Genomic DNA, 26,587 nt, shown 5'->3' on the forward strand with positions numbered 1-26,587 from the left:
TGTCTACTTGCCTGACCCCTTTCTTTATAGGTATCTTTTTACTTTTCTTGTGGAGAACCACGGTAGCTGTGGAATCTTTGTAAATATTTCCCTAGATATTCATGTATGCCTCCTGTACTCCTTGATTAAGTTGTCCCTCTATGACTGCTGGTATTTCTACTGAATCAAATGCTTTTAAAGCGATAGCGTTAAGGAGCTCGTGTCGCAGAAAAGCCGGTGTCGTCGGCGTCGGCGTCCGCGGCGTTGGCCGTGAGTGATAAATCACTGCAGGCACTGCATAAATAAATATCTACTTCCAACATGGGCTGGGTGGGAATCGAATCCGGGTCTCCGGAGTGTGAGACGGAGACGCTACCACTCAGCCACGAGTTCGATGCTTCCAAACGGTACAAACGCGGCTCTAGTGAATGCGCTGTTACCTTCGAAACGATCCGTGGAAAGTTATACTGCCGTGTATATCGGTAATTATGAACATGTAACTTACAGAAGTCGCAATTACACGAGTAGCGAAGTGCGTTTCCGCTGCATTTCTTCTGCGCTTTCCGCACACGCAGAGCCATCTTGCGGCAAACACACAAGACCCCCTCCTCTCCATGTACGGCGCTGCCCCGACAGATGGCGCGCCACGCGCGCATTGGAGCTGTCCGAGGACTGGTGCGAGGCGGCCCGGACTCTCTCTCCCCTGACAACGCTTCGCCTTGCTCCCTCTGCAGAATCGAGCGTCCTTCCTTTCTTTAGATCACTATCTGTCCTCTCTGCCCGTGCCGATCACGACGTTTGGCTGGCGTGCATCATTTCCCCCGCCGAGATACCGAGTTCTTTGGTTCATTCCGTTTGCTCAGGCGCACGTTTCGTTGCTGCGCCGAACGCTGCGTTGCTCGACCATATGGCTCGACGCTCACCGCGTCCGATGCGGGGCGCCTCGTAAGTGATGGCTGCCCTGTAGCCCATTGTCTTACACCCCTTGGCGGGTCGACGGGAACGCTGTCGCGTTCCACTCTTGAAGGCGAAGCTTAAGCGTCTACCAATTTTTTTTCATAATTTATGAAAGCCATATAGATAGGTTGATTTCTCTGAATTGATGACAACCTGATTGATGACAGTTGGCTTTGTAGAGCATCCCTTTCTGAAGCCAGCCTCTTCTCTTGGTTTACTGAAGTCAAGTGTTGCCCTTACTATATTGTAAATTGTTTTGGTAAATATTTTATACAATACTGAAAGCTAGGGGGCATATATTTTATTTCAATTCTTTAACGTCTTCATTTTTTTATGGATAAGCATAATGTTGACATTCTTCCAGTTCTCTGGAACACTTGAAGAAGTGAGACATTTCGTATACAGAGTCGCAAGCTTTTCAAACAAGATTTCTCCTCCATCTTTGATTAAATAGACGGTTATTGCATCTTCTCCTGCCGCTTCTCTTTGGGTCATGTCTCGCAAGGCCCTTCATCGTTAGTTATACCTAAAATCGTTAGTTAACTTCATTGTTAGTTATTGAAAGAGCATCTGTATCCTGTTCATTACTACTTTGAATTAAGGTGGCTGCTCTCGGTACTCCAGAGATCAGTATAGAACTCTTCCGCTGCTTTTACTATATCTTCTAAATTGCTTATGATATTACCCTGCTTATATTTCCGTGTATACGTCTTCGCTTGTTGTATGCCAATATTTATTCACAGTGATTTCACGCTGCGCCCATATTTTAGTGCTTCCTCAGTCTTTCTCACGTTATAATTTCGAATATGCCTTACTTTCTGCTTGTTGAACAGTTTTGACACCTCCGCGAATTCTATCTGATATCTTGCGTTGGACACTTTCATGCTTTGTCGTTTCCTTATTAGGCCCTTTGTTACTTGGCAGAGCTTACCTAGAGGCATGCCCGGTAGGAAGAAACTTTGAGGATGGCACGGATTTCAAGATATGTGCCATCAAATTTTACAGTAAAAATGCACTATTGTTCCACTGACATTTCTATTAAAACACTCTTTATGCATTGAAGCACTGGAGTAACTGGAACGACCACGTATTTCGTCGCACACCTTGGAAATGAATATTTCTAAGCCGGTGTCATCCTGAAGAAAGTTCATTCGAAGTGGATATTTGCCAACTGACCAGCCACAATTTGAAAATTTCAGTATGTGACGTAACGTAATTAGTTTAAAAATTAGTTACTGAATTCCCGTTAATCAGTTTAATATGTGTTTTGGTTTCTCGTGCATGTAATGTCCACTCATCGAATATTCCAGCTCAAGGAATGAAATGATGCTATCTGCCACAAGTGATTTGTAAAAATTCTGTGAAGCCCAATAAATGATCACCCGCTTAAAGCTACATACCCTTTGTGTTACCTTTGCACGCTCATTCTGAGAGATTGGTCAAAAATGGTTACACGCCTATGTTACATACATTGTACTAAAGTTGTCTATTTGGGCACATACTGAGTGCCACAATACATTCACATCATTCAACGCACGAGAAAAATTACTACCTAGCCAAGATTCATGAAGACAAGCTAAAGTCTACATATATATATATATATATATATATATATATATATATATATATATATATATATATATATATATATATATATATATATATATATATATATCGACGAGAAAACCTGATCCACCACGTCTTTCAGGAGTCATCCTTGTGGCATTCCGCCATCGAACCGAGCAGCAGCATTCGAGCACAGAACGTGACACACGGCTTGTATAGGTGGTGCAGCTCGCTGTTGTGATCCAACGACGAGAACAGCGCTTCACCGTGGACGACAAACATGCTAGTCAAAACAAAAAAACGACGCGTCTCGTTCGCATCCACTGAAAGTGTTCATGGATTTGTTCTGTCTTCTTGTCCCTCGAACGTTTATTTCTTTGTTCGAGTTTCGAGTACGAATATGGCAATAAGAAAAGAAAGCCAAATGGTTGAGAAGTTGCACAATCACAATTGCTCTTTACAGCTGCCTTCCTGAACCATTCCATCCCAGTCGGCTTTGGAGGCTCCCTTCGTAACCACGAAGAGCGTTTTCCGTTTCTGGCTGCTTTTTTCTCTTTATTACCAATAAAATGTCCTTTCCTTCGTCATTTTTCTCTCTTTTTCCCCCCCAGTTGATGCGTACTTGAATTCTACGTGTATACGAAGCTTGCCAAAAAGTGTCACGTCTCGTGCTGCCTTTTGCGGAATTACGTTCGGCCCAACGATGCCATATGCGCACTTTTAGGAAACAAACGAGACCAAAATAGCTCAATAGCATTGTGTTTTCTTCTGGATGCATGTGAATGGCGCCCAATATGAGTGTAACACTTTGACCGATTGTGAGGAACGTTCAAATCGTGTTTGAAGACTGCGATCGTTTTCTTGACATTTGTCTGCAAAAACGTGTTATTGTACTGGTCTTTGTAAAAATGATCATTTTTTTCTGCTTATTTACGTCTTTTTAGTGTGTCGCTAACTACGTGGTTGTGCTCGAACATCTTTGATTGCTGTCTTGAGACAAACTCGCTTCGAGACGGCATACTCGAAAAAAAATGGCTGTGGCTTAGGTAAGGTTAAGCCCAGGATGCGAAGCATACTAGCCTTTATTTTAATTGTTGAACCACTGTTTAGCCTGGTGAACTGCTGTTGCTTGGCTATATTTGGTTCGGCTAGACGAAGAAACAACTCATGCATTACTTCTTCGCCTTCAAGAGTGGAACGCGACAGCGTTCCCGTCGACCCGCCAAGGGGTGTAAGACAATGGGCTACAGGGCAGCGACTACGCGCCCCGCATTGGACGCGGTGAGCGTCGAGCAAAGCAGCGTTCGGCGCGGCAACGAAATGTGCGCCTGAGCAAGAGACGCACGCCTTAGAAACAGCGCGTTTCTAAGGCAACACCGCATTCACTAGAGGCGCTTTTGTACCGCTTTGAAGCGTTGTACTCGTGGCTCAGTGGTAGCGTCTCCGTCCCACACTCCGGAGACCCTGGTTCGATTCCCACCCAGCCCGTCTTGCAAGAGTTGAGCCAAAGCCACTTCTCCTCTGTCGTGACGTCACGGTATCACGTGATTTCATGGTCACCGCCGCGCCTGAGGAGCTGGGTTGAGCCCTCGTAATATGCTTCGCATAAAAAAAAAACAACTGCGTTTTGCATAGGCGCCAGGACAAACGCTGGTGTTCGTCGTGTCACCTATTTGTGCCTCGGTCCTCTTCTCTTTTATGTTTGTGCTCCAGGTTTTAGGACTACCATTTCTTTTTTTGTTTGTGCACGTTAAAGAACGCCAGATGGCCAAAATTAATCAGAGCCTCTCCATTACGGTGTCCATTAAAGGGGCCCGAAACACTTTTTTAACTAATCATAGAATGGCCTCACTATCAAAGTAGATCGCTTCCCGAAACTCCTGACGCAGTTTTTTTTTCGGGTGCTTCGAGTAGAAGTGGAGTTAGACAAGGTTGAGCGTCTCGTCGTCGGCGAGAGGGTACCCCGTTAGCGACCGCGTCAAACTTTTCTACGCAACCCGCCGCTGCTATCTCGGAAAGCACGCGCAGCAGACGCAGCTATTGTTGTTTGTAGCTTAAGGTGGCTTAATCAAATAAGGAGGTTAAAAAATGTTCTGGAGCGGAGATGATATCTTAAAAGTGAAGCTAGGCCGCTGTCATCTTACTCAGGGCACGAAAGTATATCAATGGATAGTGGAAAATGGGAAGCGCTTTCTTTACGCTTCCTTTGAGTTTAGATGAGTGTAGAAACGATATTTAGAGGGTAAATTGTATATATCATCAGTTGTGCATGCTTATGAGCACGGCTTTCACGAAGTAGTTCTGACAGCAGAACCAAAAAGGTAATTTACCTAAATTTTAAAGTCTATAAACGACACGTTGCTTCCTTCTCCAGACTTGTCCCGATAGGCGTCATGAAAACGTTAGTGTTTAGGAGAAAATTTTGTGACATTAAAGACGCTGATGGAGAGGCATTTCCAGAGCGACTGAACGTGCGTTTGCCGAAACCAATGAGGTTTCAAAAAATAAATAAGTCTTCTTGGCCGAAACACGGTCGGGACACACTTATCTCCCGCGTTGACGAACGTGGGCGCATGTGTGTATTTGCAGGCGTCAACGGTTTGATGGTTCACAGGACCTCCGTGACGTCCGTTACTCAAAATTTACGTCACTCAAAGGTTCTTCACCCCTGCTGGCGGGAATATTGAAACGAGTGACTGTGCGGTATAAACTGAGTCTTACTTCTTTACTGGGGACGCGATAGTACATACGCCGTGTATTGTCCCCGAGTAAAAAATCATCCAACAAGATTTCGGTGCCTTAAGGATGGCTTATTTTGCCATACAGATCCCACTTAACGATTACCTTCACGTCACTGGTTTAAAGAGAAAACTTGAACGCCATAGCATATTTTGGAGGGGTTCATGATGTCAACAATCAGCCAAATTAATATTTTAGTAAGAAACAACGAGCTTTTATTTTCTAATACTCTAACATTTACATTAGCAGAACAAAAGCAGAAAACTATAACCAGACTCCAGCTGGCGGTGCGCCCTTTCAGAGGTGACCTCGTCCATGCTTCCCCTCTGCTGGTAAGAAGTTGCGAGAACTGCCACTCTAGACCGGTAGCGCAAAGGTGAATTTAGTTTTTCTATTTTTTGGGGAGGACACACATGATATATATATATATATATATATATATATATATATATATATATATATATAAAAACTTTTTGTGTTGACAGTACATAAGCCACAGTGACTGTTATAATTCTGGGCCATTTTTATTCTTATTGCGGACATGCGACCAAGAAATGCGGTTACGTTTTAAAGGGGCAGCACAAGACGAAGAAGACAAAAGTCAGGAAACACCCAAGCTAGCTGTTTCCTGCCTTTTGTCTTCGTCGTCTTGCGCTGACCCTTCAGGATGTTCATCCAGTACCAACTGTCCCAAGTCTCGATTCTTCTAGAGTATAAATGCGGTTACAACTCCGAAATGCGTTGCTTTTCTGGCAAATGTGAGATCATCGGTTGGGGTTCATAGCATGATGAGTCGCATTGAGTTGCTATGGGCAGTGCTGAGCAAAACATTACTGTAGCTCATTATGCGAGATTTCACAAAATTCCCACTCTAACACATAGACTACTGTTAGGCAGCAACATAACTGTAAATAGTAGCAGGGTACAGCACGAAAGCTCATACCGACCTTTTTTGCTAATAAATTCATTATTTACTTCGATAAAGTTAAAATGTTTACAAGGATATTCTCGGCTTCTCCATAGACAAGTCCCTTTGTCGAAACATTGACTTCAACGACTTTCCTTGTTCTACTACTGTTAATCATTCCCAGCCTCCGTCGTCCTATGAACCTCCTTCTCGTTTTAAATGACGAAAAGATGGAAAACCTTCCTTGAATTAATTTTTTCTACTTTGCTCATGACTGCAATTTCACCTGCTATGTTGTTGTTCTGCGAGCTTCTACTTCTGGCAACTGAGAGCAACGTGACAACTTTCTGTGAAACTCCTGCCTTGCGACAAAGCTTGAACAACATGGTCTTTCGGCGCCTTGTCCGGAACATTCTAGTATAGTACTTGCTGCTGGGCTAGTTGGTGCATGTCGAACGATATGAAAACGCGCTCGTCCTGTCTTTCTGTCCTCTTCTCTCTGTGGTCTTGTTTCGACCACTAAATTCATGATTTTTCAATAAAAGTTCGCGACACTCTTGACCTCGTCACCTACGCTTTCTATTAAAAAAAAAGAAAGAAGAATTAATAATGGCGCGTTCTAAATCTATCCTGAGGTCAAACAGGCCTAAATTGCCACCCAGGAAGTCTATAACTGAATATAAATGCGATGCTACTATCCCATGTGCTTAGATTCGGGGGGATGGGGGGGGGGGGGGTCACGTTAAAGAAGCCAAGGTGGTCCAAACGGCGTGCCTCATAATCAAATCGCGGTCTGCGCACGCAAAACCCCATAATGCCTTTTTTTTTTTGCGGTGCTTTACGTACAACAAACCACTAAACGGAAAATTCAATCCAAACGCACAATAACGTGTTTTTCTTTTTCATCGATTATATTCATCGCGCATCCAAGTGTTTATTTGCCTACCCTCATGAAGGCCAGCAATTTATTTTTTTCCGTCGTGTTCCAGAAGATTAAAAGAAGCGGGACGCTTAGAGCATCCCTGAAGAAGGTCAGGTCATGCCTGTCCGATTTCCCATTGTAAAGAAGAATACGTGTCTGGAACCCGAAATGCATTTTCCTTATTTTGAAAAAAAAAAGAGGGTGGGGGGTAGGGGCGAGAAGAAACATTCAGCTAAGTGGGTAGGCATCTCACAAAACGCGGAGTCCATGGCGGAGCCATGCACGCAAAGGGACACGCAAACTAAATATACATGGAAGAGGCGGCTGTCCTGGCTGTCAGAAAAGGTAAATCGATTTCCGCATGAAGCACGCGCGGTCATGCATCTCTGGCCATGCGGAATGCAAGAGAGCTTCAGTTTGCTTCATGTCTCTGCTGTAGTCTCTCCCGCCTCTTCTTCTCAATAGTAATGTCGCAGACGGTATATATATATATATATATATATATATATATATATATATATATATATATATATATATATATATATATATATATATATATATATATATATATATATATATATATATAATTCGTGCACGTCCTTTTTTAGGCTATATGGAAGCATTATTGCCAGACGTGGTCTATTTATTTTCAGTACCAACAAACAAGCGAAGCAGTTCAAACTTGAGGCTCGATTTGATAACCTGGGGAAGACGCCAGCGCTATGCTGATGATACCCGTCACAAGAAAGAAGCCGGACCACAGCGCTTCTCAGTACACTAGAGCCTTTCCGCGCTCGCACAAAACGACAACGTCTGGTGGAGTAGAATATGTCTAGCACACGTAATGCTTACATTTCCGAATCAACGTCTTCTGTGGGCTCAGTTTGCGATGCGAACAATTTTGCTTTAGTGTATGTTTTCCAGTCATGCCGCGAACCAAAGTCTGCTAATATAAGTGGAAGCTGAGAGACATCGGTATTGTTGTATCAATGGTCATGCGACTCTGAAAGCTGCTTACATAACGCGCCAGTGAACTACGTCTATTTTGTATCGGAGACTTAAAGAGAATAAGGTGGAGAGTAAGGTGGAGATTGAAAAAAAATATATTACTTCAATGTTCATAAGCTACGAATTCGTAAATGTAGCTCATTTGCGGAGTGTCGAGAAATACACGTTAAACAACGTCGAAATAATGCGAGGGACCACATTCAAAATTTTGAGAGCGCAAATAAGGAACACGTAGACACCGTCAAGGCAAAACAAAACTACTATGCGTAAGATGGTTAACGAAGTTTTAGTTAGCCGTGTTGTATGACAGCTGAAGTCGCATTGTACCGAACGCACAAAAAGAAGATAGGACAGATCGCAGACCGTATATCGAAATTCCATAATGAATTGGAAACTTATAAACATCTTTACGCGATCTCATCTACCTTTACTGGTGCTTCAGCTAGCTTATTCACTGAGCGATTCACGCGAGACAGTGGTGTAGATGGAAAGGTATAGGAAACTGTCACATATGTAAAATGAAGTGTCGGCCACACCACCGAATCTGTCGTCACAGTCCTTGACGTCAATACTGTCATCCAGGTAGTTATAAAGCTCCGATTATAGTGACGTGTAAGGACGCACCGCAGCACTATTTATCAAAGCAGTATATATATAGGTAAAAATAAAGAAAAGAAAATCCGCGAAACATAAGGTGGGGCTACACAGCCCATTCTTTGTAAGAGAACATTCGAAGTCCGTACTTGCCGCAGACCGTAACACCCGCGTGAGAAAGCCTAAAATATGTAGCTCGCCACATGCCGAACGTAATAACCATGTGGTGAACCCTATTTCATAACGAGCCGACACGCGCGTCATTTTGAGTATATATACGCAATGCGAGGAGGTCTCCTTGTGGTACTCTAAAACACTTGTGCGTATGGATTTCGCACCGAAACGTTGCCGCAACGTCACGTCCGCGAAATACTCAATCACGAATCGGTATCAACCCAACGATATGTTTTGTGAAAGAGTTCAGAGTTGCACACCACGCGGCCAACACTCTCGAGCGACATATATCTCGCTATCTCGAGCCCGCACGATACGCTATCGCAGCAAGCGAGAGGCAGCGACGACGCTCCTGCAGCGGCTTTGTTGCTGAGACATTTGTTCCGTGAAACGAACTCCCTTGCAGGGGAAGGACCGATAACGTCGCAATGTCTATTTATCGGCTGTGCGGAAAGGCTGGAAAAGAAGCGCGACGGCATACACAACGAGAGATGGGATCCGAACAAACAGCGAGAAATCAAGGAGAAGAAGGAAAAGCCGTCAAGGCAAGTGTATAAAGGGAAAGCAGCGAGGAAGGCAGCGGCGCCTCCAGGACGGAAGCAGCTGGCGCTTTGCAAGGGCTTCGCCGCCGTGCACCTAACGTTCATAGATTTATAAACGTTGGCTGTAGCGATGCCTCCGTAACGTTTCCGAGGGGGGGAAAAATGGCGCCGAATCGAATGGCCCTCCAAGACGAACAGTGCCCAGCCCACACCAACTCCGCATAACAGCTGCTGCAGGCGCGCCGTTGGCGGAGACAAACGATTAAGCCCCTCGTGGCGAGGACGCGTGTACAGCGAGGCAAACGCTAAACTCCCAAGTTACGCAGCGAAGCAGAAGCGAATGTTATTGGTAGGCGAAAATGACGGAAGCGTGCGTAGATGCAATCCCTCGTGCAAGTACATACGTAAGAGAAAAGCTTGCATCTCGTTTATCTCCCAGTCAGCGCGCGCATGAACGTTTCTCGTGCAGCGCACATCGCGTGTAGTTGCCGGTAACTCGATCGCGGGAGAGATTTGTCAGAGGAGATCGACTAAACTCGCGGCTTATGACGCACGGCCGGAGCCCCGAAACTGACGCGACGTGCATGCGCGCTGCTGCGCGTTTTGGAAGTTCTCGCGCCGACGAGCCTCGTCTCGCGCGTAGACGGGCTGCTTCGCGCGTTGAGCGCGAAAATGCGTACCGTAGTCTTCGCCTATACGGTACGCAATCCAACCCGGCTTAGTTTGGCTGGTTCACGAAAAGACAATAATTAAAGTGAACGGTCACGTACGACTGAAAAAACGCCGCAGTAGACTTTAAACGATAAAAGTGACGAATTTCGTTGTTAAAATGGTGCATCGTTCCCACGTATTGCGGCATGCTGTTGTATTTCGACTGAACTATTTAAGCAAGAGCATAAATTAAAAAGAATTCTTTCTTTTGCTGCGACTTTCCTGGAGAGAGAAGTCTAATTTGAAGATGAGCACGACTGCCCACTTCGGTGGCCTCTGGTTTAAACAGTAGCACGTAAAATTATACGGAAGGATACATCACAAGTTCCATTATCTTCCGATTTTGCCCAACTAGAACTGTCAATGTTTTTAACGGTGCAGTCACACTTTCCTTCAAGAAGTGGCGTACCATTACTATCATAGCTCCTACGGATGTGATTACCAATCAGTCAATCGATCGATCAATTGATCAATCAAATTATGAATGCATTGAAGGTTAATTACAGCAGATAATATATACATACGAGGGTTCCAAAGTACAAGACTGCAACGGGACCCGCGGTGGACGTTAAATATAAGTATGACGAGGATTAGCAGAAGTGTAAATAGAACCAACACATTAAGTAAAATATACACCAAGTATAACAGAATTACCCGCCGTGGTTGCTCAGTGGCTATGGTGTTGGGCTGCTGAGCACGAGGTCGCGGGATTTCGATGGGGGCGAAATGCGAAAACACCCGTGGTACTTAGATTTAGGTGCACGTTAACGTACCCAAGGTGGTCGAAATTTCTGGAGCCCTCCACTACGGCGTGCCTCATAATCACATAGTGGTTTTGCCATGTAAAACCCCATAATTTAATTTTTTTTAGTATAACAGAATTTAAAAAAGCCTGAATGCAAAAAAGAGGAACTTGAGAAATAAATACTACATATCTAAACACAAACCTAGTACAAGAACTAAAGAAGCGCGAACATCAAGACCGTAACAATTGAACTTCTAATCGATTTAATGAACAATTTTTGACTGAAAGTAACGAAGCAGTGGACTTCGGAGACATTGGTAAATGATTCCATAACGTGATCACACAGAAGAATGAGGATGATTTACCGTAATTAGCAGAGTCCTTATAGGTGGCAAAAACTTATTGTCAGTAGCAAGCCTGGTGTAGTTTGTGTTTATTGAAAGCTCAGAATCGATGAAATTACTAGAAAGTTGATTTGTTATTTGTTTAAACAATAACATAACCAAACTAAACCGAAACATATTATTAACACTCAAGGTGTAGTTGCAGCGAAGAACGGCCGTGGTGCTGGACACCAAGAAAAGTGAAAAATAATCCGAATAGCCCAATTTTTTAAATGCTGGAGGAATTAAAGATGACACCATGTGTTCCCACATGATACGATGTCATCACTATGAAATCGAAGTAAAGACAAAGAAGAGCCTGCTGAGAAAAACACGAACACTGGACAAATGCCGAATGCTGCCATCTTTTTAATGTGAGTAATACGGTTAATAAACTTTAAGATAGCATCGAGACGAACGCAAAGGAATGATATACTATCACTGGCTGCAAAGAAATGCGTGACAATTGTGATGCTCGGTAATGAAGTTAACATGAGTTGAGGTGATTTAAGAAAAATAAATTTAGATTTATTTCGACTAAAAATTAAATAATTTTCATGGCACTACTTGGACACGCTACAGAGAACAGAATTGAATTTAGTAATGACAGCGTTAATAGATGTGTCAGCAGAGTAAATGGTCATATCGTCGAGATATAGAACACGGTGAGCCGTGTTTATACTGTCGGGAAGATCAGTGATGTAAGCTAGAAAAAAGTAAGGGAACAAGCAATGAGCCGTTAGGCGGTCCTTTATTAATCGTTTTAGCAGCAGAGAGAGCCTGATATGTATACAGTGTGCTTTCTGTTTGGCAAGTAACTTTTTAAAAACTTGAGGACCGAACTTGAAATACCATATGCTTCGAGTTTGTTAGACAAGACGAGATGATTAATGAGACCAAGTGTCTTTGTGAAGTCCAAAAAAACCGAGCCAACCACTCATCCTCATTCAATAAAGCGTTTGATACAGTCAGTTAAGGAAAGCAGGCAAGGTTAGTAGAGTGTCCCGCGCAAAAACCAAATTGGCATGACCAGTTAAATTTTTGCAGGTGTTTGTTTAAGCGAAGTACAACTAATTTTTCGATAACTTTACTAAAGGAAGAAAACATACAGATTGGACGGTAATTGGAAACAGACACCCTATCCCCCTCTTTAACACCGCAATAACTTTCGCTACTTTTGGAGAATTAGGGAAAATGCTATTTTTGAATGCAGGATATATAGGTACAGAAAGTGGTTCACAAATGACATCGACCGCAAGCTTTAAGTGCCGTGCAGAAATGGTATCTATACCGGGGCTCGTCTCTCTGAGGCTTTGAATTACTGTAGAAACATCTCGTTAATATTTAAGCCCTGGCGCTCGGAGAAATTTTTTCGAGGGGAGGGGAGAGTGAGGGAGGGGCGGTGGGCATGCGATATATAAACATAAATTTTGGGCATTGGCACGTGCCCTGCAGTGCACTTTGCGTTCTTATACCGTAAATGGAAGCGAACCGCTGGGCTTCAGCGCCTTTTAGTGCAGCTCGGCACCGTCACACTACCTCCAATTTCCGTGTCCTACCCGCATCTCCTTTTAGACCCACAGCCCAAAAGTTCTTATTCTGTCTCTTTCACTTCTCGGACCCCGCCCGTTAAACGATCCGTCCTATACAGCCCGTGCTTCATGTCGAAACGGTTGTCTCTCGTCGGTGACACGGTGGCATCTGGCTCCTTTAATTGAATAGGCGACACACACGGCGGCCGGGGAAAGATGAAAAGCTTGAGGGCTCGTGCAACGCGAAATGTACAGGAAAACAACTAGAGAAGAAAAAAATGGGGATTTTGTGCTAGCCAGCCTGGAAATGATTTCCCAAGAGGGCAGAGTTCTGCAGTCGGCGTGACATTTCAAGTTGTCGCCGAAGAAGCAGCGCCCCAGCGTCCCCGGCCTCCGGGCTGGTCGGCCGCCTATACTTGCATGCATACCTGCCTCCGGCTGCATTAGCCGTGTCTGCCGCCTGGAGCCACGTTAGCGCTCGGCGCGTTGTGCGCAGACACTCGCGCGCAGATGAAAAGAGTCGCGACGTGTATGCGGCGCGGCCAGTTTCCTTTCAAGTCGGCGGCACAGCGTTTTGCAAGTCCACGGCAACGCCGGAAAAACCGTTGGACTTTTTCAATGGGACACGCGAAGCGGCAAGAGAGCGAGCACGGGCGGCGTCTCCCTCGCCCAGCGCGCACATGCGTGCACGCACCAACGCTGAATCTGAAATTAGAAAGACCCCGAGCGCGAGTGCCTCCGGGCGCTCACCGTTTCAGTGGGTGTTCAACTTCGGGCTCACTTCCTTTTTTTTTTTTTTTCGCCACCTAGTAAAGGCAAAGCGACAGCGGTGAGCGCAACGGTGCGAGGTCAGGCTGCAACAGAACCACGGCAATTCTAAACTAAGCTAAGCGCTTCATGTTGCTTTGGCTTTACCGTGAATAAAAAAACTGCGCGTGTTCTTGCATCCAAGTAACGTTGGCATGGCAGACTTCTGTATGTTACCAAGTTCTTTGCACGCGTAGAAGACGAAATGTTTTTTTTTTTTTTTCGAGATAGAAATACCGACGCTGTGAACCAGGGGCTTATACGCTTTCTGGCATCTACGATCTCGGTCAGCATGGGTCGTCGAGTGAACTGGCTTCGGCCTTTCGTCTTTTGCGCAGAATTTCCTGTGAAGTTGAATTTTCTTAGTGAAGCTTGCTTGCGTGATAACCTTACAAGCCGCGCTGCTCTCTAGATCTCGTTTTAAAAAAAAACTTAATGTGGCACGAGATAGTGGGCTTATGCGCCTGTGTATGTGGGACTGTTTCGTAAAGAAAGGATTTGAGTTTGTAACGACCCGGCCCGTTGCCGGTTTCGTAGACTCCCAGACGTCTTTTCTTTTAGAGCGCAGCTCTTTGGCGTCCGTTCCTGGGTTTCGCGTCGTCGTCGGCGTTGTCGTCGGCCTCGTAATCAGCTCCGCCCCCCTTTCATCCCCCCAGCGCTAGCAGCGACCGACTGATACCGCTGGATGCCGCTGACGCCGCTAGAGAGTCAAGATAACGTGACTGCATAGAACACCGTCGCCGCCATGCAGAAAGAGGAGGAAAGGGTCCCCCCCCCCCCCCCCCTGTTCTTGTGTGGCGGATAGAGTGCTCTTCAGTTGCCGACGCGCCGGTTATTTCACGTAGGCCCCGGCACGTCGACGAATACGTGACCACCTTCCCACGGCTAGACCTGGTTCTTAGCGCTGCGGAAGCGAGGGTATCATATTGTTTGTGTCGGCATCGGCGGCGTTGTCCCTGAAACCAACTCCGCAGCTGGGGTTGACTCACTATCGGCGTCAGCGGCATCAGTCAGTCGCTGCTATCTCTTCCCTCCTCCCTTTATCGTGTTGTCCGCTTGCTGCGCGCGCTTCTGCCCCCATCGTTTGCCGCTGGGTGTACACGCCGCCCCCCTCCCCCCTCTTCCTGCGAGTCTCCGGTTGTCAAAGCGCCGGCTCGAACTTAATTCCTTTCTTCGCTCCTCCTCCAATGCAACCCCTGTGCGGTGGCAATCAGAGAGCCAGATCGGTGGCGGCGGATCTGTATATGTGCACCGCCCGAGCCGAAATTGCCGCTGCCGTTCGCCACTGCGAAATTATCTGCCAGTTCTTTCTGAGCCATGAGCGAGACGACCGATGGAAGTCCTCCGTCTGCTGCTGCTGCTGCTGCTAAACGAGCTGCCAGAGCACAGGCCCAGCGCCGTCGCCGTCAGAATCCAGAGGTGCGTGCCGCCGAAGCAGAAGCTTACCGTCGCCGCCCTCGAGATGATCCAGGAGTACGCGTCGCCGAAGCAGAGGCTAAGCGCCGCCGCCGAGAAGACCCTGCCGTTCGCGCCGCCGAAGCGGAGGCTCATCGCCGCCGTCGAGAGCAACCAGCAGTAAGCGAGGCTGAAGCAGAAGCTCATCGCCGCCGCCGAGAAGACCCTGCAGTTCGCGCCGCCGAAGCGGAGGCTCATCGCCGCCGTCGAGAGCAACCAGCAGTAAGCGAGGCTGAAGCAGAAGTTCATCGCCGCCGCCGAGAAGACCCTGCCGTTCGCACCGCCGAAGCGGAGGCTCATCGCCGCCGTCGAGAGCAACCAGCAGTAAGCGAGGCTGAAGCAGAAGCTCATCGCCGTCGCAGAGAAGACTACCGTTCGCGCGGCCGAGGCCGAGGCCAAACGCAAACAAAGGCTCGCAAACAGCTGCGCTCAAATTTCGCATTAGGAAGTAACGTAATCGTCGGTAATTTTTTTTTCTTTCTTCTTCTCTTGTTAGCCCTGTTTCACAAGCTGCTATATGCTCGAAAATAAGTACCATCAATGTTTCTCTAGCGCAGACGCGCATTCAAGAAGGCTTTGCGAAATGCGCACTTTTTTAGCGCTACCATTCGTACCCGTTCCAAAGAGGCGAGTGAACGAAGAAATGAGCAGCAAATCAACAGTCTACCGTAAGCCTATCATAAGAGCCCGACAATGGCTGTGACCCATTAGATAAATTAAGACCACCGGGATAGCGTCGAAAACCGAAAACAAACGTCAACACTCGCACATTTGCACAGAAGTTTCTTTCTTTTTTTTTTCTTTTTAACAATGCGCGAAACAGCAGTGATTGGCGGCGGTGTGTAATGCGCTGCAAGGGTTTTTTTGCTGCTCATCTGAACGTTTCAACATATCAAGCGTATTTCACTTTACCTCTGCTCTAGTTAGTCGGGTGCAAATTGTACTACAGCACGCACGTACTTTGCAGCTAATAATATAGTATTCCGTGCTTTTCTTTTTCGGCCATGCGAAGGGCAGGGCGAGCGAACTGTCCTCACAGTTCGAGTGTTCGGCCACTTTAAATGCAAACGTGCCCACGAAAATCACAGAATACCTGCAGCACAGTATAAGCCAGATGAGAGCAGAAAACGTGAAAACTTTATCCTTTTTTTTCTGGTTTGGCCGTGAGCACCGCGGATCCGACGAAAGAATATATATATACATACTCACCAAATTATCTCCAGGACGAAGCGCGGTATTGCGCGACGGTCAAATTCCTCGTTTTCTCTTGTTTTCTGCTTTAGGTGCATATATTACACAAATCGTGGCGAAACCCGTTCGACTAGAGCGCGCGCTTAACCCCCACGCACTGCGTCTGGCGGTCAGGCAGACGCACGGGCATCGGGAGGAAAGCGCACGAGGAAGGTTTCAGGCCAGTCCCGGTATTCGCACGACGGACCGAATCGCTGATTCATGCCCTGAGTCGAACATAACGCGTCTCAGCATCACAGCATCCACCTATGAACGGTGCGTCGAACTGTTCCGCGAAGCAGCGCGACATTGGATGAAGTGGTGAACAACGGCCCGCTCGGTTCAGTACATCGCGCGAATGCAGCTATATACGCCCCACGCAACGGCGATGTGTTGGCACTATACGGCCATCTACGTGGCCGATGCATCCCGCTGCACACCGTCGCCGAGAAGGTGATGCACTGCGCGCCAGCTAGCGCGTCTCGTCGCCATACCCTACCCATGCCACTGCGGCGAAAGGGGCGATATTCCTCGAGTTAATTCTTCGAATCTCATCACTATTCTTTTTTTTCTTTTTGCAGCGAAGCCTGTTCATACGGCTATACAAGCGCTCGAAAATGTTATATGCCAGTTTTCACCGGTTTTATGGGAAAAAAATAAGATAAATCACCCGTTACGTTAATATTTTGTAAATATGCAGGTAATGTTAAGGGCAATAAGCAGGTGAAGTTTGAAGTGTTTGTGCCAACTAGGGGCTAAATTAAAATTGTTAAACCCTCTTTTACGGCCCGTTTAGAGGCGTTTAATATATGAAACCCTCAAAAACGTTTCCCCTCTTGCCTGGGAAGGCCATAAAAGGCGGATATTTTTATATTTACGGGAACGGGAGGTCACCCTGTACGGGTTACGTGTTTCTAAAGTTTAGAGCATCTAGGATAATTATGCGACTCGCATATAATTACTAAATACTCGCCTTCTGCCAATTTTTATACTTTATGCGCGGCGTGACTTAGCTGGTCCCTGGACTCGTTGGTGAACCATACAAGACACGGTGTTTATATTTCATTGAAGTAGGAAACGCGTCACGCGTGATAAACGATAAATGTTTCATATCTCTGCAGCTTAATTACAGTTTTTGTAGAAGTTTACTCATAGAAGCGTTCTAGAGCGACATACTGCCGCTATTCGCCATAGCGAATAGCGGCAGCATGACAATCTTGAAATGCATGTATTTTCCCAAGTGCTAAAATGACTGCACCGGACTGCAACTTCCAAGTTCGGTGAAAATAGTGGAAATACTAACTGTAATGTGTGGTGAAGCTTTACTGTTCCTGGTTGCATAGAACTACCGCAAAGAATTACTTACCGAAACCTCATTTTCTTCTTATCACGTGTCACCCAGGAGTGCAGTTGGTTTCTCCGGTGTCCTCAGTGCACAAAACGAGACACCTTGTTCATATTTCGTGAAAAATAAGTAGGTTACGGCTAATAATGCGTACGCAAAGTCCGAAAAATGTGGATGCTTGTGGCCACTTCAATAAGCGTATATATTCGAGGGCTCCGGAGCACTATAGGAGCGCGTTTTACGAGCGGCGTAAGATGTATCCCGCTGCCATGACATATACCTACATATGCCGCCAAGGTCAAACTTAGCAGAAATGGGCAGATTTGTATGGCAAGTCTGTGTGCAAAGTTAAATGCGTGTAGATGAACTACAACTTTGCAAACAATTTATTAAGGTATAGTGTTCGTAAGTGTCACGCTGACGTTTTCAGCAACGTTTCCCAATGTGCCAAGCAAACTCTGCGTCACACAAGCTTTACGTTCAGTAGAAATGGGGGACATCTTTAGTGCAATGTGCCGCAGAATACTAACCTTTCTGTTTTTTTTTTGTAGCTTTACAAATGAGTCTTGAACCCTCCTTTTACGGTATTTTTATATGTTTTACGGTGCTCCTCTGGCGTCCCCGTCAAAGTAAACAGGACACATAGTTTTTGTTTGACGAAAGTAAGCGCCACGTAGTAGGTGATGTATAGGCAGAGCTAAAAGTGGGTGGATTTACTGCGGCTATTGCAAGCAATAATATACGTATTCAAGCGGAGCGTCAGGATTGCATTGCGGGAGCGCAGCATCCAGCTAGTTTTTATGGCACAAAAAATTCCACCGAGATTAAATGCAAAAGACTATGCAAAAGGCTACACAATGGATGGATGGATAGATACAACTTGCTTGTACGTCTGGCAAGGTTTAACGCGACCCGGGCTCAAGTCTCCCAAACGCCGCTTCACGGGATTGCTGGAATGCCCACGTCTGGATTCCGAGGTCTGAGCTGCACAGAGCGGAGGCCCATCTCGACGACAGGGTCTCCGGAGCAACTGCCATCTTTCTTATTACTACATTGCACTCCCACAGTATGTGTTTGAGTGTTGCTGGTCCTTCCTGGCACAATTAGCACGTGTCGTCCTGATGCTTATCTGGGAAGAGACGTTTCAGACGGAATGGATTAGGGAAGGTGTTCGTCTGGAGTTGTCTCCTGGCGACGGCCTGCCTCCTGTTTAATTTGGGACTCGGCGGTGGGTATATCCTTCTGGCGTTTAGATATGCGCTGGTTATGTCATTGTTTCAGGTGAGCCTGTCCAATTCTGCGCGAGGAGTGTTCGCTATCGTGCGAGAGGTGTTGACTTGTTCGGCGCGGCGGGTCATGTCTCTCGCCGCCCGGTGCCCTGTCTCTTTTAGGTTCGTGAGCGCGTCGCCTTCTGTGGTGACGTGCGCGGGGAACCATATGATCCTGGAGCTCGCGGTTTTGGATCTGCCCCCTTTGGCCAGAATGGACAGGGCTTCCTTGGAGATTCTACCTTTGGCGTAATTCTTTACTGCCGTTTGCGAGTCGCTTAGTACGACTTCGCATTCCTGTTCTGTGATGGCCAGCGCGATCGCTACTTCCTCCGCTATTTCCGAGTGTTTGGTTCATATATACACTGCTTGCGATTCTGATTTTGGAGTCTGTGTCTATGACTACGGCGGTGTATTTTTGGCTATTCGGATATTCGGCTGCGTCGACAAAGCGCGCGTTTCTCTCCCTGCCGAATGAACGGAGCAGCTGCCTCGGTTGTAATCGGGGTGCACGTTTCTTGGGATGTTTGTCCCCGTAACGGTGTCTATGCAAAAGACTGCAAGATGCGAAAGATAATGCAAAATCTGCATGCGGAGGTAAATTCGTGAGGAGAAAGTACTGCACTTGGAAAAAAAATTAAGCAAGAACTGAAAGTGTCACACTGCTGTTATCGCATGCGCTTTCATTAGCCCGAGATAACGCTATTTTACACGAAGTTTATGTTTGCTGGAAAGGGGGTGCACGGTGTTAAGTGCAATGCAATGTGTGACGAAACTTTAACGTTACTGGCTTAGAGTTGCAAATAATCATTGAACCATGCATTTCTTTTTGTCTCTCTCTCTCTTAAATATATATATTTGAGTATACCAGGTTCGTAGGGTTCCCTTACGTTCTCGATGAACTACAAAGTGCATCTTATTTATATTAGTTTACTATTAGAGGCTATATATAGGTAATGTGCAAACGACATTCAAAGTGTGTGTGGACAAATTACTGTCCCAGGAGTAAATTACGTATGCAGTCTATCCGATAACTGTCTTTTAGGAACAAAGCAGAATTTAACCTGCTGCCCTGGAGGAACTGCAAACACCGACAAGATCACATTTCGGGAAAATGGGAGAACATTATGGTCAATGTTCTCGCAACGTAACACGCATGCGAATGAATTACAGCGTTTGTAAAATTTCTTTACCAAGTAACCAAAGACGTTAAATGCTGGTAAGATTTAAACGGAGCAATCATATAGGTTCGATGTTTTTAAGTGTGTGGCTTAATTACAGGCAGCTCACATTCCTATTTTAAGTGCTTCAAAGCAACAGCTTCGCTGGAAATTGGGTTGTGATTCTGCAAGGTCACACTGCAGTCATTGTTCAACACCTTGAATATAAAGGCGCTGACCGCTTTAATTAAAATCGAATCGAATTATGTGGTTTATCACCTCAATAGCAATAAATGTCTAATGATATGAAAGACAGAGAGGTTGGCCTGAGGCACATTCCTCAACCCAGCTACTCTGCGTGGGAAAAGGAAAATAGGGAAGGAGAGCGGAACAAGATGGGTGACGATGACTACAGGGGGTAGATACAGCGAAAAGAAGGTTTACTCGTAGCCTATAGTCCAGATCAGTACTTTTATTGTTATAGCAATTATATGGACACTCCAGGTGAAATTTTGCCGCCATCGTCACCGTCGTTGTTGCGGTGGGGCTCCACGTGTTCAGAAAAAGTTTATTTCAACAAGAGACGACACCAGCACTGAGTCACAATCACGGCTCAATTCCACGAGGACGATGACATATACAAAGTACGAAGCATTGCATACATGGCACGTTTTGAAAGAAGTGTCCAAGTCCACACTCACTAACATATAACCACATAGACCTACGGTAACGCACAGGTACACAAACTAATTGCCACGTTACACAAAGTGAGGTTCAATATATACAGTGTACGCAATGGTTATATACGTGCAATGAGGCTACATTTAGAATTATGTATGCTATATATGTTTATGCGTACCGTACATGCAATAAAAGCTAGATTGCTACACTATCCAACCGCCAAAGTTGCGCAATTTAGTTTATATGTTCTTGAGTAAATTATTCCTCGGAATATCGAGATTAGCAGCCCGCAAACAAATCTCACGAAACGCAGCATTCACAGCGCACGGCTTTTAACTAAAGGGACAGGCAACAGCTCAGAACATGAATCGAGATAACCAAGCCGATGGAAAGATTACCTATCAGACTGGCTAAAATCATCCGTGTTTTTCTGATTAAGCGTGGATTTATATTTTTAATTCTTCACTAAAGTAGCGAAAAATAGGGAGCCTCGATGTCAGCGCCGCCTCTCGATCGAGGCACCCTAGCGAAAAACTAACTTTGGCGCCACGTGCGGCAAATACATGAAGATGCATGTGACCTATCACGTGACCTTCTACTAGTGTACGCGGTTCCTGGTCTTTCTATAAGTATGAAAATGCAGTACACTTTTTGCCCGTGCTTAAAGTCAGGAGGGAAGGGGGCAGAGGGGTGGCCCTCGGCAGGTCAACTGTAGCACTGCGGCACCCACTGTGGTACCCAAGCGCTGGAGGCGATTTTATTACCAGTAGTGCCTTGCACGGGGCAATTTTATCTCTCCAATTTTTCGATTAACGATTAAATCGTGTCTAATTGGTTGATGTGGCATGAGAAACAACAGGAAAGCAGGTATTGTCATAGTGCTGCATGCATTTCCCCGAGGCAATGCAGAATACGGTCATCAGCTTTGCTCGACAAAGATTTTCGGCACAGCATATACTTTATGAGCCACCTCAACGTATAGTATACCTGCTCGGGAATTCCTGAAGGTTCGCCTTGGTTTCTTTAGTTTACCAGTTAATTTCCATTTATTTAGTTGTGCACTATGAGTGTTTGTTGTGTTATACCAAAGACGCAACAAGGGAGAGGGATGAGTACGTGTACGAGGGGGGAGGAGGGAGACCGGCGAGCTGCGCATCGAAACTCCATCGGAGCCGCCACTGCGCCCTATTTTGGAGTTAATTTGCGGCGGGGTACAATGGCTAGGGACCAGCGATCTCTTATGACTTCGTGTTCGCTCTGTTCTTGCGCGCCTAGTGCAAAAAGTCGCATAATTCCTAGCTTCGGGCACGCGTTAAAGCCAGAGGCAGAATAAAGCGCTTTTTTTCGCCGCTGCTGCCGCTCTTCATCACGCCATTGTTCTGACAGCGAGTTTTCCGTGGTAATCGTGTAAGATGCATTTAGTTTGCCTGTGCGTGCGATAAGACCACACTTGACAATTTATTTAGTAGGCGAATGCTTACTGAAATTTGTAAGGCCGATAAAACTGCTAACCTTACTTCTTATAGCTGTTATTTACTACCGCAATCAATGCTTCACCTTTCAGGAGAAAATATAGGTATTTCCCAGCATGCTTTTCATCTTTTTTGCATCCTCTACTGCTGCAAGTTTTTGCTTTGTTCCGTCACCGCCAGCACAAATCGTAGTGTGACGCTCACGTAATACGGAGGTTGTGGGTTCGGATACCACCGGCAGCATGTTATCTTTTCGTCCGCATTCATTTCCCTTTCTTCGTTCCATTCTAGATTTCAATTACAACAATGGCGGCTGATTTCATCTGAGCTTTCCTTGGCTTCCTTGTCCGTTGGCTTTTTATGCTCCTGATTAGACAGATTCGAGACCTTCGGGTTCCCCTTCTTCTCGCGGATATGTGTCAAACCTACGAGAGCTACATTTACTGACATTTCGGCAGGTGGTCCTGCGTTCATCAGAGTATAATCACTCTTCTGACGAAGGCAGGACCACCGTATCTATATGTAGGTCAAAGAATAGAAGCACATAGAAAAAAATTTGGAGGACACTTAAGCTTCGCCTGTAAGTGTGGAATGCGATAGCAATCAAAGATCCCTGACTGCTTCTCATGCTTCCCGGCGTATGTAAGCGTAATTTTTAACAGGAAACGCTGGTGGAAAATGCAATACGCGAAGGTGCTCTTTCTGGTAGAAATGCAGCCTCTTGCGTGGGCCGTGATGCGGCGAAGGCAAGCACCACCTGGAGGTGCTGCAAGGAACCGGGCGCACTGCTCCGTGGCCTCCAAGATATTCGCGCGCCGGCACGTGCAAATGGCGGACGCCATGGCCGGTCTATAAATCGCAGAAACGCTGGAAAAGGGGTTTGTTTATAGTTCTCGTGTAACAGAGTTATGTTTTCTCGTATATTCAAATTACAATAAGAAGCTTTCATGTCTGCATATTGTGTGTAAGCTGTACACTACAATTTTCTATGTATTTTGGCTTGACGGAGAGGCTGTTGCAGTGACACAAGACAAAAGAGCTCAATGTAAAAGGAATGAACTGCATGAGGCATCGACGTTGAGCTAGTTGGCGTTGTATATTTGGACGGGGTAAAACCCTTATGGCACTGAAACAGCCTCTCCATGTAATCAAGCCTCATCGTCTCATCCAACTGCCATGCTCCTTTGCTTGGTGAGCGCTTGTGTTGTTCTTTTACGTGTCCTCGTCTTATGCACTGTTTACCCCGTCCAAATATGCAACACCAACTAGCCCATTGTCGATCCCTCAAACGAAAATTGCATTTGTAATTGAACTTGAATATCAGAGTGGGTTATTTATAGAGCACTGGAGACATCATGTACCAGAGACTTATGCTGTGAAGAATTTATGATGGCAGCTACTATCACCTACAGGGTGACTGTAGCATAAAGTAAAAAAAAAAGAAAGACTTTCATTTTGTTTTACCATTAAAGCGTAGAGTAGCTTTTGTGCTGTCGCCTCTGTGGCAAGAGCAATGCCACGAAAAATTAATAATAATATAATATTTGGGGTTTTACGTGCCAAAACCACTTTCTGATTATGAGGCACGCCGTAGTGGAGGACGCCGGAAATTTTGACCACCTGGGGTTCTTTAACGTGCACCTAAATCTAAGCACACGGGTGTTTTCCACGAAAAATTAAAACAGACCAACACTTATCTTTCATCCATGCATACCGATCTGCACCGTGGAAGTACATTCTTAGTAAGCAATACTTTTTCAATTGGCCACTTACAAGTGCTCATTTGCGCTTGCTCATTTGCGCTTGCTCATTTGCGCTTTGCAGGCTTATTCTTTAGTTATTATACACCTTGTTGTTACTGTAATGCAAAAGCAGTTTGCCATGGGAATGTGACTAAAGGTCTGTGCGCAAAAAAAAGAACTACCACTAACATTTCTTGCAATAATAAACAGTTTATCAAAAGAAAAAAAAATGCGTCCACTAGAAAGCAGTGTTATGAGGCTAGTGAAACACACGTGCATCATGTGCTCTCCCACACGAGGTCCTAGTGATTTTCTGGTGCATTACTTTTCTCCGTTTGCCCCTTTTTTCAGAGTTATTGCCCCTTATAGAGAAATGAAACTTTGGTGTAACATAGAAGCTGATTGCCTTCACTATATGAAATTAGAGCTCAGCTGAAGGCTTACTGCAACCAATATGCTGCACATGCACCTTGCGCTCACAAGGGTGTGCCAAAGCAGGCACTTTTGATTGATTATGACTACCTGGAGTCAGTGGAGTCACTCGGCTTCCCGGCACCCAGTATGGCTGCTCAGCATGCCACCTTCCTTCTCTACCCCACTTTTCTTTCCACTCCTTCCTTTATATTCAGGTACATCTTGCAGAGTGAATGTGAAATAATTTAAAAGTGCAACAGTCGTATGTCTGCCTGTAATTCAGCATTTATTTCTGTTAAAAATTCAAAAAAACAAGGACAACATGGTGGCAGCTTGACATGTCACATTTTTTAAGTGCTATAGAAATTCTGCAGTTAGACACTAAAAACTCTAAGCCAACAGCCCATTCTCTTCATTGGCCCATTCAGCTTCCCAGGGCACAGACGTCTACCGCATTCGGCTACGAGCCACTGAGAAAACGAAGGCGGCTCGTGTGGCGACCGCAGCACAGCTGCCGCTTAATAGGCTGCACCCAGGGCAGTCTGCTCCCTTTAATGATGCCACTGCCTGGGGTTCTTTAATGTTCCTCAAAAGGTGGCTGCCACGGCTAGGATCAATTTGGCGACCTCAAGCTCAATAGTGCAATGCCATGGTCAGTGCGCTATCGTGGAGAGTATGGTCGATTTTGCAACGTGTGAAAGCAACAAAGCATCAGTACAACTGTTGGCTGCTACTAAAACATATCCTTTTTATTATTGTCCTAAGCCAGTGGACAGCATTACAGCTTACAGCGTCATATGGCTGATCCCTCGCAACATATATAAGTAAACAATTACACCAATGCTTTATCACTTTCGCACTGCCGCCAGCCTGTTTACAAGCTGTATGCTAAGTGTCTGTTTGCCGTAGCTAGAAACACGATGGGGTCATTGACGGATCCAGAGGGGGTCATGGGGGCCTCCAGTAAACTCTACTGAAGGAAGCAGCATTTGGGTTTGCAGATGAGTGGCAACCACGATGCTAGGTACATTGTACAGACACGTGCAATATGAAGGTTAAAGTGTGAGCATTGACGTTTCCAGTAAATATATTTCGTCGGGAAGTGTTTTGAGCACAATGGAGACGAAACTGGATGAGACATTCGGTTCCTCTCTCTCAACTTTGCCTTTGATGTTCCTAGCAGCAGTCAGCACTCGTACCAAGATGCACTTGCAATATTTTTTTGAAATTTTGTGAGCCACGTTTATTATTACTGTTTGATAATTATCGCCTGGCATGACATGACGGTATGAAAACGCAATGCAGGGCTTACACCCCACCGATACACAGACAGCAGTTTATGCTCTTCCACACAATTTTTCGTGCAAGCTGCCAGATCGCTTAAAGAAAGACACTGTTATAATTCCATCAGTGTTTGCGCATGCATGAATTGGGATGCAACCATTGTGGCATGACAACATATGATCCTGAGGATCCAGTGCACTGCGATGGTCTGGTTCAACAACGTAGACTGTTTCGTAAGCGGTGTGGGGATGCGCGACTCTTGCGCGTCCCCTGATATGTTTTTTCCGCATAGCTCCCATCTCCTGCAATGCGGCTTCGCTGCGTGGAGTGGGGCCCGCGACGGTCGGTGCGGTTGAGGCGCAGTACGAGAGATGGCGCAAGTGTTGCGCTGCTAACGCCGCCTACCGGCGGGGTTACTTGGGCCCACATAGGAGAAGGCTCTTCCTCTTGGGCTGCGGGCCGGCGAGCGCCGCGGACGTCCCGCACGTTCTCCGATCCATGCTTCTGCGAGACTCTCGCGTAGCCCCGTTCGAACGCGCCACCGTTTGCATGACCGTACATGCAAACGACCAGGCGTTGGGATCCAGCATGGGGCGAACATATTCGCTCGCTATCCGGTTGCGGTGAGTCGGACTTCCGCGATTTGTCGCTCGCCCATCGGCATGTTTTGGGGATAGCAACTCAACTAGCAGGCATTGATCTATGAAAGGTGCAATAAATGCCCTTGTGACTGTTTGCACTACAGTGTTGTCGATCCTTTGTCCCAAGAGCACGGGTGTGAGAACCCCACAACTATTATAGCTTTTTATTCCCAGGAACTGGAACTGAACCAATACTTAATTAAAGCACCCTGAACACACGCCAAAGTAGTATTTTCATTTATTTGGCATGCTATTCCTGCCAAGAAAAGGTCTCAAGGTTTAGGCAGTGTTGGGACCTGAAGATAAGCAACCAAAATGAATCAAGAAGC

The 26,587-nt window shown here is 45.9% G+C and overlaps 1 protein-coding gene across 15 annotated transcripts in view; it reads right to left on the minus strand.

Annotated features, from left to right (window-relative positions):
* LOC135911416 (uncharacterized) overlaps positions 1-16,638 on the minus strand; it is a 989,518-nt gene extending 972,880 nt beyond the window's left edge. For 5 of the 15 annotated variants that reach the window (XR_011513989.1, XR_011513988.1, XM_070537274.1 and 2 more), the window contains exon 1: positions 16,231-16,353. Coding sequence is in view for 3 of the 15 variants with exons in the window: in XM_070537274.1 (XP_070393375.1) it covers positions 16,231-16,310 (80 nt within the window). In the remaining 12 variants the exon portion in view is untranslated. Of the gene's footprint in view, positions 1-16,230 lie in introns of all 15 variants that reach the window. The other 10 variants (XR_011513997.1, XR_010567340.1, XR_010567339.2 and 7 more) reach the window with 6 other exon arrangements.
* Between the last annotated feature and the right edge of the window lie 9,949 nt (positions 16,639-26,587).

The sequence above is a fragment of the Dermacentor albipictus genome, chromosome 4, assembly GCF_038994185.2.
Source record: "Dermacentor albipictus isolate Rhodes 1998 colony chromosome 4, USDA_Dalb.pri_finalv2, whole genome shotgun sequence".
Lineage (NCBI taxonomy): Eukaryota > Metazoa > Arthropoda > Arachnida > Ixodida > Ixodidae > Dermacentor > Dermacentor albipictus.